Source organism: Haplochromis burtoni, unplaced genomic scaffold (assembly GCF_018398535.1).
Source record: "Haplochromis burtoni strain Fernald_Lab_line unplaced genomic scaffold, NCSU_Asbu1 Contig_337, whole genome shotgun sequence".
NCBI classification, from domain to species: domain Eukaryota; kingdom Metazoa; phylum Chordata; class Actinopteri; order Cichliformes; family Cichlidae; genus Haplochromis; species Haplochromis burtoni.
The window spans coordinates 657,127-670,407 of NW_024582698.1; the positions used below are offsets into that span (position 1 = coordinate 657,127).

A 13,281-nucleotide genomic window follows, 5' to 3' on the forward strand; every position below is an offset into this window, starting at 1 on the left:
TCAGATGTCATTAGAGGAAGAGGGGGTGGTGGTGATGGTGATTGTGTGTGTATGTGTTTGGGCATGACTCCATTTATAAAATCACATCCTAAGAATACTTACTTTAAAAAATTAGAAAAATCCCAGTAAGTTAGGACTTAATCTGAGCGAGTAGTGCTTATGATTATAAAATGTACTGTGTCCTCTAAACTACTAGAAACAAGGCAGAGTGTGTGTCTGTGTGTTGTAGACACTCTTGCAATATAAAACACAGTGAAGCATCAATCTGACACACTGTCACCCCTCCCTACTCTTTCTCCATTTTGCCTTAAAAATGAAAAAGAAGTCAAGTCTGTTAGGAGTGATGAGGGCAGAGCGAGGCCGATGATCTCTGAGGTTATCTGCTGAAATATGTGGAATCAGAAGTAATTTGAAATTCCTTGTGTCAGTTTTGAGGCAGTGATTTTGTCCATATATTTGTTTGTTTAGAAGAGCGTGATTGTAAAGAGAAATAATTACCCTTTATGCACCTGGAACCCAGGTCTCCTCTTGTCAAACCAGCCAGTTTCCAATTAGTAGCAGAGAGCATTGTGCCACTATCCTGTGCCTGAAGACACAAAGGCAGGTCATACCACAGTGTTCTTGCTCTGCCATTCATTAGGCTGGGTCATGCAGCTGCTCTCAGGAGTTTGAAATTACATTTGTGAGCATCTCACATAACTCTACACAGTACTGTAATTCTCTTCAATTCTGAACCAACTGTCGCTATCCATAATTACTGGGCCACATGACAAGCTCTGCTTTATGCGCTATAACTAATATATATCACAGTCTGGGTTAAATTACCAAAATGGCCAGAGTGTGACCTTGCACACAGTAAATTGTGAAACATCCACCTGAAAGGAATGCGTCACAAACAGCTTTGTAATCCTTTGGGTATTTGCCTGGCAGCAGCGCTAGTTCCCGAGGCAGTACCTGGTGAGGACATACAGTCAGTTACATCATTTCATTTACTTCTAAAGAAAACATAACTATGTAAAAATCTCTTTCGTTTCCTTGGTATCAAATTTGCTGATAGCACATATTTTGCAGGTTTCTTTACATTTTTCCAAAGAGTAACACAGAAAAAAAACTGACTTTATACATTAGAAAGATTTTGTTGTTTGCTGGGATAGTGAATATATTTGATGTACATATTTACAAAAATTCAAATAGATAAATTGACAGTAGAATACAATTTTTGTAACAAAAAATAAATAAAATACTTAAGTATAAGCAACAAGCATTAAGAATTTAAACAAGAATATGAAAACTAGGGGGAAAGAAGAGTTTTGATTATAGCTTGAATTTGCCACTATTCTTAGTGTATTTTTGGCCCTCTTTAGAAGCAACAGGACATAATGTAGCACCTTCTTGTGATTTAGCCTGAGGTGGACGTGTATGTTTTGGTTTTCGTCCAACTACAGAAATGACATGTCAATAGTCTTACAACCTTACAATCCTGAAAGAAAATGTCTTCTGCACTTCACCATGACTCTGCAGCTGAACCTCCTGCATGTTGAGAGTCGGACCCTTTGAATGGCAGCAGGAGTCATGCTGGCTGACAGAGGAATGTGCAGCAACAGTTCCAGACATGTCGAGCTAAACACAACCACATAGGCTTGTCCAGTGAGTGAGTTTGTACGGCACATTGCTCCAGTTTAACAATGAAAAAGCTGTGGTAAATGTGCTGGAACCTAATGGTTGTTTCCTATAACATTTACTACTTCACCAAGACGACTGTGTTTGTTTGATAGGTGAAATAGAAACAAATGTTGGTACCAAACATACAAAAAACATCTTCTCTGCAGAATTTAATTCAAGTGGTCCATGTAAACTAGACTCCTGCACCTCCTCTGGGCTCTCTTTTCAGGCTTAAGAAAGTCTAACTGCTATAGTCCCTGCGTCTTGATTTTGATTTTTTCCTAGAAGATTCCCAGTTTTTGGATTATGTGCACTGATCTGTTTTTTTGTATGACATCAGCAATAAAGCATCTTTTTGTGTTTATGTGTGATTATCCGAGTCCTCCATTTTGAATACTTCTCCTACTTGTCAGTCATCGGTCTATTTAAGATTGTAAGAGGAAAAAATACATGCCTAAAATGATATATTTCACCAACATGTGACACTGGACTGTTTTTAGCTGACTATAGCACATTTACCAGGTCATATAGACATGTACAGTATACTGATGGGGTAATGAAATATTTCTTTATTTTATGCCTTTTAGAGACCAACTTTAGCTTGTGAAGTTTTGGACTGTTTGCATTAGTATTCTTATCCTATGATACTATTTCAGGTTTAAATGTCATTTTTATGTTGAGGCATTGCTGGTTTAAATTTAATAAAGTGGATGACTGCCTTGAGTATGAAAAAATGATAAACAATATGATTAGAAAGTAGTTATAGTTGTATGTCTCGCTGTTGCAAAATGTGTCACAACGCCTGGTCATGGCAACAACAACACCATGGTGATTTAACTACCCCCCACCAGATGGCTGCTTCACAGCAAAACTTGCAATATAAAAACTGATCAGAGATTAAAGACCCCTTTTGCAGAATCCATAGGGCCCCATCTGCCCATTTATTAAGCCACAACCAAACCATGAAGGATGGGAGGGGAAAAAAAGAATTTGTACAATAATCTTTGTACAAATTCAACATATAGTATTTGATCTCGAGGCTTGCAGATCTCATGCTGTTGTCCACAAAATTTCTTCCAAATGTTTGGCATTTAAGTTGAACAAAATTTTAAAAAATCAATCTTTGCCTCTTTATTTTAAACATTGGCTTCACTTAAGGTTTTCTTTGTTCAAGAATTCAGTTTATGAAATGATATTTAAATATTTTTCTGCATCTATACACAAAGTTTTAGCATTTTTTCCACCTAAAGCCCTAGCTCTCAAAGGCCAAGAGCCATAGTATTTTATCAGTATCCCAATCAACTTTCTATCAAACCTTAATTTTTTTACTCCATACTCATGAAAAAATTTACTGTGTGGCCACATCAATAATACAAGAATCTTTTCAGGTTTGTTTAAATTGAGGTTAATATCTGACCAAGCAGTCTTTTAACATCCAGATGAGACTTTGAAGCGAGTCAGAGGGGGGCTGCAAGACAAGGAGTGGGTTACAGTATGTTCAGTCTGGCATGCACTGTGCAGAGGGAGAACTCTTGTGGCTTGAAAGGTTGCTGACTCCAATAAGCCGGTGGTTGAAACAGCAACTGTGATCTAATTTACAGATATTCATTTCATTTCTGGCATCACAAAATTTAGTCAGGAGCGCCATCTTCTGGCAAGTAAGTAGAATGAACAAAGGCTGACTCAACAATATAAAATTTAATGGTAACAGCAAAAACACATTTTTTATTGACCTTTATTTTTTTCTTCCAAGTACATTCATAAATAGCTGTACTGAAATCAGACTGAAGAGACTGCATGTGCAGATCCAGATGTAAAACATCAATCTGAAAAAAAAGCATGCTCCTTGCTTTTTCCAAATTTTGTATCTTTGCATTGTTTTGACAGGTAGTTTTATTTTGCTGTTTAAAGGCTACAAATTTTAATTCATAATATCAAATATATATATCATCTTTTATGCACCTGGAACCCAGGTGGCCTATAAAGCCTGATTCCCACCTTGATGCCTCACAGTAAAATGCCCTAAGTAGTCACAGTGATGGTCCAAACATGCTAGAACCCAGGTTATCTTAGCTAGACAAGTAGAATTTTAATCTTAGGAGCATAAATAAAGGAGAAATAAATTGAATATTAAATATAAAATTGACCTTTGATCTTTGAAAAACTAAGAGCTGGTAAGACATCCCACAAAGCAAAATTGGTATGGCCCGGATCTGGCCCACACAATGTGCTTACACATGGCCCACATATCGCAAAGAATGATGGCCCTTTGGTGGCCCAGATCTGGTTTGCTAGAGGTAATCCACACATAGGCCAGCCAGCACAAGGCAGACACACTGCTGGCTCTGTGTTGGCCCAGAACAGTTTCCGCTCTGGCCCCATATGTCAGCCTAATGTGTACTTTAATCAAGCCATGTAATAACAACATGTGCTGGAACATAATAGTGCAAAAGTAACATGACGAAACTCTGTTCAGACAGGGAATGGACTGATTCTTATATAGCGCTCTTCAACTCTCCCAAATTACTCAAAGTGCTCTATACAACATGCCACGTTCACCGGATCACACACTTTCTCTAAACGGAGTACTAAAATAGGAAAACAGGAACATAAATAGTGACATCATTGCCACACCTGGCCCACATCTGGTTGACATACACCCTGCCAGTCAGTCAGAAGTGCCAGGTTGATGCAGGATTTGGGTAAGACCTGTTTTCTATGAGCGTGGGCCACATAAACCAAACCATAATTGGGTCAGAAATGGCATGGCATCACATAAACAGTGCCATCATTGCCAGACCTGGCCCGTATCTGGATGACATACCACTTACCATGCCAGAAGTCAGCCAGCAGTGCTGGTTTGAGACCAGATCTGGGCCAGACCTGTCTGCTATGTGGGACAGTGTGTATACAATGGAATTTATATTGTTAGTAATTTTTTTAGGCTTTTAAGGCTTTTATTCTGTAAAAATAATTAAAAGAATAAACCAAATTATTTTGTAAAAAATGTAAATACTTATAGGCCGAGAAACCAATGATGAGCCTATGAAAGGGGAAACGTGATGCGGCGAGGGAGTAATGTATCTCTAAAATTAGAAATATCCTGTCTCAGAGTGATGCTTAAAAACTAGTTCATGCATTTATTACTTATAGGCTGAACTACTGTAATTCATTATTATCAGGATGTCCTAAAAAAAACTCCCTCCCTGAAAAGCCTTCAGTCAATGCAAAATGCTGCAGCAAGAGTACTGACAGTGACTAGAACGAGAGAGTATATTTCTCCCATACTGACTTCTCTTCATTTTCTCCCTGTTAAATCCAGAACCAAATTTAAACTTAGTTTTGATTATGGTAATCTTTTTAGAACAGATTTCTTCCTTCTACAGTATGCTGACTTCACAGGAGCCAGGCTGCAGTATCTGTAGAGTCACAATTAGTTTCACAGCTTTTCTAAACCAGGGGTAGAACATAGCATAGATCAAAGGGTTTAGACATGAGTTTAAAAGAAAGAAATAGAATGCAATAGATTCAGAGGCACTATTGAGAACCTCGTCTCCAAAAAGTGAAACAATGTAATATGGGCAGAAACATAATAGAAACACAAGAACAAGAACACCCAGTGTCCTGGCTGCTTTTAACTCTGATTTAGTTGCTGTTAGAGTCACTGAGAGCTGCAGTGTGACAGTTGTAACCTGAGAGCGCATGGCACGGGCCTGAGACACAGCCACCACAAACACTCTCATATACAGAACAATGATGACAGTAAGTGGAATAATAAAGGATATAAAAAGGTCAACAAATCCTGCAATAAATTCAATGAAAATTATACATTTTCCATAGCAAGATTTATGCTTGCCTGGTTGACTTAGATCATCTATTAAAATCACATAGCTGTACAAAACAGAGCAGAGCCAACACAGACAAACACAAAGTTTCACTTTTCCCTCTGTGATTCTGGTGGGGTAATGCAGAGGGTCACAAATAGCCACATAGCGGTCGACTGATATCAGCACCATGTTGCCCACTGAGGCAGAGGCAATGATGTAGGATACATAATTATACAATGAACATGTGAGCTGACCAAGAAACCAACACGCTGTATTTCGCAGGATTTCTCCAGGCATAAACAGAAGGCCATTGAGAAAGTCAGCGGCAGCCAGAGAGAGGAGCAGGATGTTAGTGTGTGAGTGGAGCTGCCTAGAAAGACAGGAAAATATAATTTAAAAAAATCAACAGAAAGAAACTATTCAAACAGGTATTACAAATCAGGTATATAGACTCAGCAGGTAAAAAAAGTGATACTCTGCCTGAAGTGGGAGATTGCAATGATGACAAGCAGGTTGAGAGTCACAGTTAGCAGAGACATTGATGGCATCAGAATGTGAAAGAGCAAAACTTGTGATAGAGGAGTTGTAGGCTTCTTGCAGGAGGTGTTGAAGAGTTGTGGAAAGCAGAGCTCTGCTCCGCCCTGGGTATCCATCTTCACAGACCTGCAGAGAGCTGCAGCATTGTGACCAGAATTAGTAATATCCCCACACCTTCTTTAAACTCCTCCCCTTATCATTCTCTCAGTGTCTGTTGGATACTGATGCCCCTCTTCCCTTCCCTTGGGCCAATATATTAATTAATTTTTGATCATAACCATATCTATCTCACTCTCTGCCTGTCCTCATCCCTCTTTCTTCGAGTTTTTGTATGTGATCTCATCAGGATGTCATTCAAGAGCTTCCCATCATATTGGACGAGATAAATGGTAGTTTACATAGAAATTGCCACTATTTGTTTTTCCCCTCACAATCATCATAGACAGAAAGCAAGTCTTTTTTTTAATCACTTACTTGTTGTTTCAGATATAAGTACCCGAGAAAAAAACAATAGGCATTGCATAAATAGTATAACAGTATAACAATTATGTTATTTAAAGTCGCTAGTATCTGTTCAAACGGTATTTGACCATTTAAAAGTTTTATATTTATCCTTTCATTGTTTTTTCTTTCTCATCTTGTTCATCCACCTCTTCCATTTCTACTCTTGCCTGCTCATATCCATCTCATCCTTTTCCCCCTCAACTTAATCATCACTCCTGAACTGTAATTAGTGTTTTAACAAAAGAAATCCTCCAGGTTCAAACTTAATTTAATCTCTTTATTGTCGCAATTAAGTTATCATCATGCAACCTCCCATCCCTGGACAGATGACAAGAAATGGCTATGCAACAACATAACATTACAAGCTAGCTTGATGTTGTAAGTTTTAACATCCTAAAACTTTTTAAGTAATTTCCCTCTGATCAACAGTTTAATTACATTTTCACATCATGAAAGTTTATTTGTGGAATGCGAATCTACACATGTTAGATCCACTGCAAAAAAAGTTTCAGTAACAGCCATGAATGGCAGCAAACAGGGGATAACAGCAGTGCCCCAAGAAAGGAATTTCTATTTAACTTTTAGTATTTATATCATGTGTTATAGAACTAGTCAAGGATTTCTTTTTTTTAACATTTTTAAACATTATTTATCCAGAGACACATCCTTTGATCCCATCAACATCAGAGGGGAAGATAATTCATAGCTCTGCAATGACTTGTTTTGTGCAGAGCTATGTGTGAAGGAACCTCCTTGTCAACTCAGTTTACTGAAAGAAAAAAATAAGTCAAGGCACATATTTAACAGCTTTTGGAGAGTAAAGTGATTAGAGAAAATTGCTATCCCTTTGCATCCTTAGTAGTATTAGTACTAGTTTTAGTTTATGCCAATGTTTCACAACCCTTCATTTTGAAGGTTGATGTTCATTACTCATGTTGTTTGGGTGCCCCGCTTTCACAGCAGTATTCAGATGATAGGGTACGTTCTATAGCTTATGCTAGCTGACGATTAAAGCCCACTGTATGCAAAATGTCAAATTACAGCTCCAGGAAACTTGAGTTCCTAACTTTACAATGGGCGAAAAGTTCAGAGGATATATGTTGGTTCATAAATGTGGTCTTCACAACGTTAACGATCCCTAGAGCTTTCAGACCACAGCAAACCTTGGAGCTTTGAAGCAATGCTGAGCTGCTCAAATATCCTCCTTTAACCTTTCAATTAAATATCATCGAGGTTGGGTCAATGGTAATATGGATCCTCTCTCCTGCTATTGTCAGTCATCTGCCTCAATGGCACATATTGAGAGCTTGCTTTCTGGTACCCTTCTTCCAGATGCCTTAATTTGCAGCCAGATGGTGGTGCACCAATACAGCAATTAGTACTCTCTCAGAGCCTTAGGGATAAGGTCTTGTTTCACAATGAGTATGGTTACCAGGCGATTGATAGGACACCAATACAAAAAACATTTTGAGAGGTGAAACTTGAGTCTTAGTAACGCCCCTTTTAGGCAGGGTTGGGTTCTTCTTTTCTCTTTACTAGCACAGGTAGAAGAAAGTAGGGGTATTTTGTTTGAACTTGGAGCTTTGTGGGGCTCCTTGGTGCAGAGCAGTGGTGTGTTTGAACTTTTTGACATGTAGGAGAAGGCTTTATGGTTCACTCCCGTTAGATCGTCATAGTGGCCCCTCCCAACTCTTCTCATGATACCTGTTAGGGTGGGACCCTATTATGGAGACAGCCTACAAAAAGAGTAGAGTAAACTGGGAGAGATAGTCACTCTGAAGTAACTTGTTCATTTAATATATTTATGCTTTGCTTCAGTTAACAGATCGCCAGGCTGTTTCTTTGTCAGTGTGGATTTCAGGCTGCTGGTCTGAGGTCCTTACATGCGTGTGGCTACCAGAATTTGTGGGGTTTTATTGAAATAGCTTAGAGCTGAAGACTTTTGTATGTTTTTGTATATTAACACATTGCATGTTTAAAAACAGTGGAGAGCACAGAGATCAGTGGTTAATTGTTATTAATTAATTGTGTTCAGGGTAGTTTAATAGTCCATGCTGATTTTGGTGCTTGGAGTATGTTTTTTCTTTTGATTTCAGTGGGGTGTCCAAATTCATAGGCTGCATCCTCCTGAGGACTCAGCGTTCAGTCTACGTGGCCCAGGTCAACTCGCCAACTGGTCAGGGAATGCACATTACCAAAAGTTGCCACGAGGTTTTAAGGTGCCCTTTAACCTTTGTGACAGAGGCGATACCAAGCACTGCTTCATAACAACAATTGCCCTTAAACACTGATGATCTGTCAAATAGAATTTAAATGGCTTCTGGGGCATAATAATTATATATAGAGAACAACTGTCTAGTCTGAGAAAGGGGGAAAAACACTTTCAACTTTTGGAGCAAAGTCAGAAAACTTTACAAAGCATGTCTTGATGCATGCTCAATCATCCAGGTATGTAAATCTCCAAAAGTTGATTCTGAAGCTACCCTGGAGCTCTCTTTTCCAGCCGATCCAGGAGAGTAGGACAGCTGCCTAAAACCTGTAGTGATCCCGTATGTGTCAGGAGTATCAGAACAGTTGAGATGCATTTTTTCTAAACACGGTGTCTCTGTGGTTTTTAAACCCCAAAACACGCTGCGACAAAAATTAATCTGTGTCGGGGATTGGGTCCCCGACACAAACAGAGTAACATAGTGTACGCAGTTAAGTGCCAGGACTATACATTGGGGAAACCAAACAACCTCCTGCGAAGCAGATGCACAGCACAGAAGAGCTACCTCGTCAGGCCAGTAGTCTGCAGTCTACTTACACCTACCTTACACCACCTAGTGGACACTCTTTCAATGATGAGGATGTTCACATCCTGGACAGAGAGGAACGCTGGTTTGAGCGCGGAGTCAAGGAGGCCATTTAGGTGAAAAGGGAAAGACCATTTCTGAATCGAGGAGGGGGCCTAAGGGTACATCTTTCGCCATCGTACAATGCTGTGATTGCAGCCATTCCCCAACTTGATCAGTGAGCTTTGATCAGTGGGCCTTGATCAGTGGTTGTTGATCAATGGTCATGAGAATTTGCACAATTATGATGAAGGAACTGACCTCCCTGCCCTTTGTCCCTTCAGTGGGCTGGTTTCAATCATTATGCAAATGTACTGTTTATAAGATTGGGGAAACCTGCAGTCAGCTGAGACTGAAGAAGACACTTGGATGAGTGACGTAACGTTTGTCCCACTGTAAACGCTACGTCCAGATGAACAGAATCAACTTTTTCAATTCATGATTAATGATGGATGGAAAAATCTATGATCATATTATCTATGTGCTAAAAGAGCTTCTTCTAGAACATTCATTGTGACACATAAATGTGAAAATTCGGATTGAAGGAGGTAAGAAGAGAGGCACAACAGTGAGTGTCTAGAACTATCTGTAAAACATTGTTTTGAACTGCATTTCAGCAAGTGGTGCTTGTGCTTTCATACCCTCCACAACATTTAAACCACTATAATTCTCAAAGAGACAAAGACAGACAAAACTAAATCATAAACACTATACATAATTGTTTATTATACTAACTAATTTGTATGTTATACTTGGATGCCCACACGTGAAACCTATTTTTAATGTCCTACCTTTAAACTGTTTTAATTAGTATACCCTACAGCTTTAAAATTGTACCAGTTTTTTTGTGAAATGGGGCACTTTTGAATCATCTAAGAAAATATTTTGAATTTAGTGCAACTTTTGATTCTCAATAAAACTAGATTAATATTATACTGTACAACTCAAATGTAATGCAATTTATATAACAATTAAAAATATTACATTTTAATTTGTTATTAATATATCAAATATATCAAATATACAGTCTACAATATGGTTCTAAGATAAGCCAAGGCATTTTGCAACTTGTCTAATAAAGGAATGTGGCTTTTTCAGAAAGCTGTAGTACCTTGCCCTTTTATTAATATACTGAGTAATAATTTGCAATCTCTATCATTTCTCTTATAAATTATAAGTTCTCTTAAAGCGACAGAAAAGATTTTATCTTCTGCTTGTTTAGTTTTGCCCATAAAAATATTTTTAAAGGAGATTTCTTTTTTCTACAGTATGCTGACTTCACAGGAGCCAGGCTGCAGTATCTGTAGTGTGACAATTAGTTTCACAGCTTTTCTAAACCAGGGGTAGAACATAGCATAAATCAAAGGGTTTAAACAGGAGTTAAAATAGTACAGATAGATCACAATAGTTGCAGATGAGCTATTAAGCACCTTTCCTCCAAAAACAAAAATACAATAATGAGGACAGAAACATATTAGAAACACAAGAACAAGAACACCCAGTGTCCTGGCTGCTTTTAACTCTGATTTCTTTGTTGTTAGAGTCACTGAGAGCTGTAGTGTGACAGCTGTAACCTGAGAGCGCATGGCACGGGCCTGAGACACAGCCACCACAAATACTCTCATATACAGAACAATGATGACAGTAACTGGAGCAATAAAGGTTAAAACAATATCAGTGGTTCCTGCAATGTAGTCTACGAGAATTTTACACTCTCCATAACAGGAATTATGTTGCCCTGGTTGAACCAGTTCATCCTTTATGAGCAAAATGTTGTAGATAACAGAGCAGAGCCAACACAGACAGACACAGAGTTTCACTCTTTCACGAGTTATTCTGGTGGGGTAATGCAGAGGGTCACAAATAGCCGCATACCTGTCGATTGATATCAGCACCATGATGCCCACTGAGGCAGAGGTAATAATGAAGGATACATAAGTAAACACTAAACATGCAAGCTGACCAAGAAACCAACAAACCTTCTTTCGGATGATATTTGCAGGCATCAACAACAGACCAATGAAAAAGTCTGACACAGCCAGAGAGAGGAGGAGGATGTTAGTGGGTGTGTGGAGCTGTCTGAAAGAAGAGAGAGAAATCATCTGAAACATCTGAAAATAATTCAGTTATAGGTGTAGTTTGTTCAAGTGTAGACAGACGATAAGTTGTAGCAGACTGAATAAAGATTATTGGTAGAAGAAGGAATATGGTATGAAGTACCTCATATAATGAATATCTAAACTCTCTAAGTCTGTCATCTAATATTGACATCTAATATATACAGATCATTATATAAAAATAGTCTAACAGTTCAAATGTAAGTCTAGTGCACATATGAGTAAAATCATGTATTTACTTAAGCTGACTCTGACTTGTAAAGCCTACAACAGGTATAAAAAGTGAAACTCTGCCTGAAGTGGGAGACTGCAATGATGACGAGCAGGTTGAGAGTCACAGTCAGCAGAGACATTGAGGACACAACAATATAAAGGAGCAAAACTTGAGACAGAGGAGTTGTAGGTTTCTTGCAGGAGATGTTGAAGAGTTGTGGAAAGCAGAGCTCTGCTCCATCCTGAGTATCCATCTCCACAGACCTGCAGAGAGCTCCAGCTCTGGCAGAGTTATGACTAGAATTAGTAATATAACTATCACCCACCACATCCTCTCAACTCCTCCCCTCTTCTTTCTTTCAGTTTTTAGTTGGACATTAATTTCCCCCTTCCCTTCGTCTTGCCACAATAGCTTCACTATTTTCTTCCTGTAGTCCTGCCTCTCTCTCTTTTCTCTTCCCTTTTGGATATGTTGTACTTGGGTTTTTATTCTTTGTCTGTGTCCTAACCTCCCTCTCTGTTCCCATTCTAGGTCAGAAATGGAAGTCTCAGTTTTTAATTGACTCCACTTGTCAATCGGTAGGCCCACAAAACCCCTATACAGGAAGTGATTTCAGCTTGTGATTTAAAAAAAAAAAAGTCCTAATCCCTGATCCTATGAGGCTTACCCAGTGGACAATGTAGGATTCTGAGCACTGATGTGGGTGAGGGGACTCAGCCCAGTACTGCTACCTCATAAATCAGCCAGGTGTTTTCTCATAACTAACCCTGTAAAGACGTAACCTGAGTGCCAAGTACGCTTTATTTAACATGGCACTTGTTATTTCTGGTATTATTTTAGTAGCTTTGGAAGAAGGGTAACCTGTGGGAGGTTTTGCACTAATAAAAAATAATCCTGGACTTCTACCTTTACTGTTTCACTAAAGGTCAAAACATGAATGTCCACAATTTAGGCTTGAATTGCAGGAAATTTTATTAATGGAATTCAGCAACACAATAGCATAATAAAATACGGAAAATCACAAAAAATATTGAAATCAATTATACTTTACTAATCTAACTAAGAATCTCTAAGTTTATTTTTATTTTTGGGGAGGAGAGATTGAAGGAGGGATGAGCACAGCCGGGCCTAGAGAGACACTCAGCTGGGCATTCAAGTTGTTGACTTTAATCATCCGATGTCCACTCACACCTTATCTCTGTCTATCTACCTGACTTACATGATTTAAAACAAGTTTAACCTTTTAAACTTTAAAATCAGTTCTTTACACTACATTTGTTACTCTTAACATTAAGAGTTCACATTTACATCATACATTCACTCACATATAGATAAAAATCACATCAAGATTCATTCAGTTTGTGTAATTCTTTTTTTTATGCTCTTTTGTCATCAGAATTATTGTCTAAAGGTGAAGAAAGATGCCCAACAGATTTACTTTACCGAATGGACCATCCAGGCCTTCCCGTATTGGTCTATTTGATTCACCTTTTATTGTTTATTTTATTTTTTATTTTCACTTGCTAGATACGGGACAGACTTGAATGAGAAAAAGAAAAGGGAGAAAGAAAGAGGGGGAAAAAACC

General features: G+C 38.4%; 2 protein-coding genes across 2 annotated transcripts; both read right to left on the reverse strand.

Annotated features, from left to right (window-relative positions):
* Positions 1-5,003: 5,003 nt before the first annotated feature.
* On the reverse strand, positions 5,004-6,142 carry LOC106633647 (trace amine-associated receptor 13c-like). The gene is made up of 2 exons (XM_014340085.2): positions 5,970-6,142; positions 5,004-5,859 (listed from the first exon to the last, which is right to left on the reverse strand). Exons 1-2 carry the CDS (start codon positions 6,140-6,142, stop codon positions 5,043-5,045), a joined length of 990 nt encoding a protein of 329 aa, XP_014195571.1. The 3' UTR covers positions 5,004-5,042.
* A 4,481-nt stretch (positions 6,143-10,623) lies between these two features.
* LOC106633648 (trace amine-associated receptor 13c-like) lies at positions 10,624-12,028 on the reverse strand. The gene is made up of 2 exons (XM_042228639.1): positions 11,776-12,028; positions 10,624-11,443 (listed from the first exon to the last, which is right to left on the reverse strand). The coding sequence occupies exons 1-2, from the start codon at positions 11,946-11,948 to the stop codon at positions 10,627-10,629; spliced, it is 990 nt and encodes a 329-aa protein (XP_042084573.1). The 5' UTR covers positions 11,949-12,028; the 3' UTR covers positions 10,624-10,626.
* Positions 12,029-13,281: the final 1,253 nt, after the last annotated feature.